The 3096-nt window shown below is 67.1% G+C and overlaps 1 protein-coding gene across 1 annotated transcript in view; it reads right to left on the bottom strand.

Moving 5' to 3' along the window:
• SBF1 (SET binding factor 1) overlaps positions 1-3096 on the bottom strand; it is a 27450-nt gene that overhangs the window by 6117 nt on the left and 18237 nt on the right. Inside the window, exons 29-33 of the mRNA XM_014541203.1 lie at positions 1662-1739; positions 1183-1364; positions 936-1112; positions 241-528; positions 32-158 (exon numbers count right to left, since the gene is read on the bottom strand). Of these exons, the coding sequence (XP_014396689.1) occupies positions 32-158; positions 241-528; positions 936-1112; positions 1183-1364; positions 1662-1739 (852 nt within the window). The remainder of the gene's footprint in view (positions 1-31; positions 159-240; positions 529-935; positions 1113-1182; positions 1365-1661; positions 1740-3096) is intronic.

Genomic DNA, 3096 nt, shown 5'->3' with positions numbered 1-3096 from the left:
CACCCTGCCCCGACCACCTCCTGCACCCTACCTAGCTCAATGCGCTCATAGTCCGAGTCCAGCAGGAAGGTCCGGAAGCGGCGGGACACGTGGTGGTAGCCAAGAAACTTGAGGTAGAAGGGACTGAACTCGAACTCCATGGGGAATTGCAGGTGGACCTGTGCAGGGTCAGAGGTTAGGCGTCAGGAGCCAGGGACCAGGACCCGGGGGCTCAGCCTTCCAGCACAGCCACCCACTCACCTGGTGCACACAGTCCAGGAACTGCAGGAAGACGGGCGTGAAGCCGCTGCTCTGCCCGGCCAGGGTGTGGGCCCCCCGGTGGCTGAAGCGATGGCCAAAGGACAGCCACTCCTTCTCCACCAGCAGGCGGAAGCCCTCCAGTGTGCGGTAGAAGGGGTCCGAGAGCAGCTGTACCAGGGACACCACCTGCGTGGTGATGTCCCAGCCGTCCTCCAGGCTCACCAGCACGGAGGAGCCCGAGTCCAGGAGCTCCACCACCATCACCGACACATGCAGCAGCTTGTGGATCTGCAGGGACCAGCAGCCTCAGACCAGCCCCGACCAGCCCGGGACCCACACGTCCCCAGGAGGGCAGCCAGGTGGGCAATGCACCCAGGGTAGCCGGCAAGGTAGGCACAGCGACGAACAGCCGACCCCTGCTGCCTCCCGCCCTCCCCAGCCCCCAGCACTGGAGAGGGGGCCCGTCCTTGGGATGCACAGCACCCCGCCAAGGACAGCAGTGGCCCTGACCGGGGTGGGAAGTGGCCATCACTCCCTCCCAGGGCCCAATCCTGCTGGATAAGTGAGCCAAGACCTCCTCTGCCCTTGGCAGCAGTGAGTGAAGGGCCCAGCACCCGGGGGAGCCCGACAGCCCCTGCCCATCTCCTCACCCCCAGATGGCCCTCGGCCACAGTGGGGGCAGGGACAGTGCAGACCTGGGTGAGCCACTCCGAATCCTCCAGCGAGCGCAGGAAGGTGGGGCCGGACTCGAAGTCCTGACAGCCCGGGACACATGCCTTCAGCAGCTTCTTGAAGCTGGTCTTCACCTGCCGGGCCTCAAACATCTCGATGGGCACCAGTGCCCACTGCTGCAGGGGGTCTGGTCGCACGCCCTGGAGGAGGGCACACGGTGAGACCTGCCCGGCTCCAGGCCCCACCCGGCCCCACGCCCCGACCAGTCACCTTGAACTGGGCCTTGTCCCCAATGATGTAGAGGGCTGCACGCTGGGGCCGCGGAAAGCCCGAGTCTGGGGGAGCCCCGTTCGCCTGGGGGGGCCCCCGCATGTCTCTGCCTGCGAGCCGGGAGCCCACATCACCACCGAGCCCACCACTGCGCCCGCTGGCCCGAACGCTGCCCCATTTACCTGCACGGAGAGACCAGGTCAGCCCCCGAGCTGGGCCGGGCACCACTTACCTGGGGCTGAGCTCCCGGGGAGGCGGGGAGGCCAGCAGGACCCTGAGGGGCTGAGCCTGCGTCAGTGCCGGGGCAGGGGCAGGACTGGGTGCCAGGTTAGTGCCCAGGGCTGTGGGAGGGCGGGTTATGCCCGTCTGTTGTGTGGGGCGTTAGTGGCAGGCGTGGGGGGGCGTTAGTGCCACGACGACTCAGTCACACGGGGCATCTGTGCCAGGTGTGGGGACAGCCTGAGTGGATGGTACGGTACCTCGGGGCGCGGTCCGTCTGGAGGCCGAGGCCGCCATGGGGTTGGACAGCGTGGTGACCCTGGCTCTGGGGCTGGGCACTGGGGGCACAGCAGAAAGAAGGCTCAGGCCTGGCCCAGGCCCACGTGGATGCCCAGCATGGGGTCTTGTGGACCAAAGGGGCCACATGCAGGACTGGGTTCCACCGAGCCCCCCAGGAGCCCCCGGACAGCAGGGTCCACGCCAGGGCCAACCTGCAGGGTTCTCCCAGGTGCTCTGGCAGGGGCAGGTAGGAAGGGTCAGAGGAGGCAGGAACCCTGGGCCCCCCTTCAGATACCTCCTCTACAACCTGTCCCTGGGCCCTTGGACCCCACAGCATGACCCCAAGCCGCTCACAGCACATCCCACCAAGCAGCCTCTTCCCAGCAGCCACCAGATCCGGGAGCTCCCAGCCGCAGCCAGGGAGCACGTGCCGTCAAGGACACAGATGGCCCAGCCCAGCCCCAGGCTGAGCAGTGCTGTCCACCGGGGAGGATGGCCCAAGGCTCATGGGCTGGTCCGGCCCAGCTCGAGGCACAGGGAACCTCGCCAGGCAGCTGCCCCAAAGCCTGCATCCAGCCTTGGTCGCCTGAGGAGGCAGCAGGGACACGGCCCAGCCCCTCGACGCGGGGACAGGAGGCACACCCAGGGAGGACACAGGTGTGCTTGTCACGTGGACGGAGCCTGGGCTGCCCTGAAGCTGGGGGACCAGGAGGCTGTGGAGCCAGAAGTGCCCAGGTGGCCACAGGGAGGTGCAGGCACCAGGGGAGGGTGGGTGGCAGTGCCACCGTGCCCCCACAATCGCATGCAAAGGTGGCCTCTGATGTGTGGAAAAGGAGTGAGAAGGTCAGACCTGTGCCCCAGAGGACATCCCCATGAGCACCCACCAGGACGACTGGCTGCCCGTTCCCAGCCCCCTTGTCCCTAGTGCCCAGCAAGTGGTGACAGACGGGGGACATGAGCCCTGAAGTGTGGGCTGCGGCTACAGGCCAGGGTGGGAGGGAGGCTGCTCAGACAGCAGAGGGAGCGTGTGAGGGCGGGAGGGGCCGGCGGGGCCCTCATGCACCTGGAGCCCCTCCTCCACAGGCAGGGGTGGAGGACAGCAGACCCGGGGACTCAGAATCAAGGAGGACTACGGGCTTCTGGAAGGCTTGGCCTGGGGGGAGTACCACCAGCCCCCAAAACCCACCTGTCACCCCAGCGTGTTAACTGCAGAGAAAAACGTGAACAAGCACGAGGGTAGGGATGGAGGGAACCAGAGAGGTCTGACCAAGAAGCAACCACCACATCCCCTCTGCACCACGGGGCGGTGCCCACAGAGAAGTGGCTCTCACGTGGCACCTGAGCCACGGCAGCCAGGGGGGGACGGGGTCAGATGGGGAGACGGGGTCAGATGGGGACGGGGTCAGATGGGGAGAC

The sequence above is a fragment of the Myotis brandtii genome, unplaced genomic scaffold (assembly GCF_000412655.1).
Source record: "Myotis brandtii unplaced genomic scaffold, ASM41265v1 scaffold2658, whole genome shotgun sequence".
Lineage (NCBI taxonomy): Eukaryota > Metazoa > Chordata > Mammalia > Chiroptera > Vespertilionidae > Myotis > Myotis brandtii.
The sequence above is the reverse complement of the archived record's forward strand: the minus strand, read 5'-3'. Positions and strand labels throughout refer to the sequence as shown.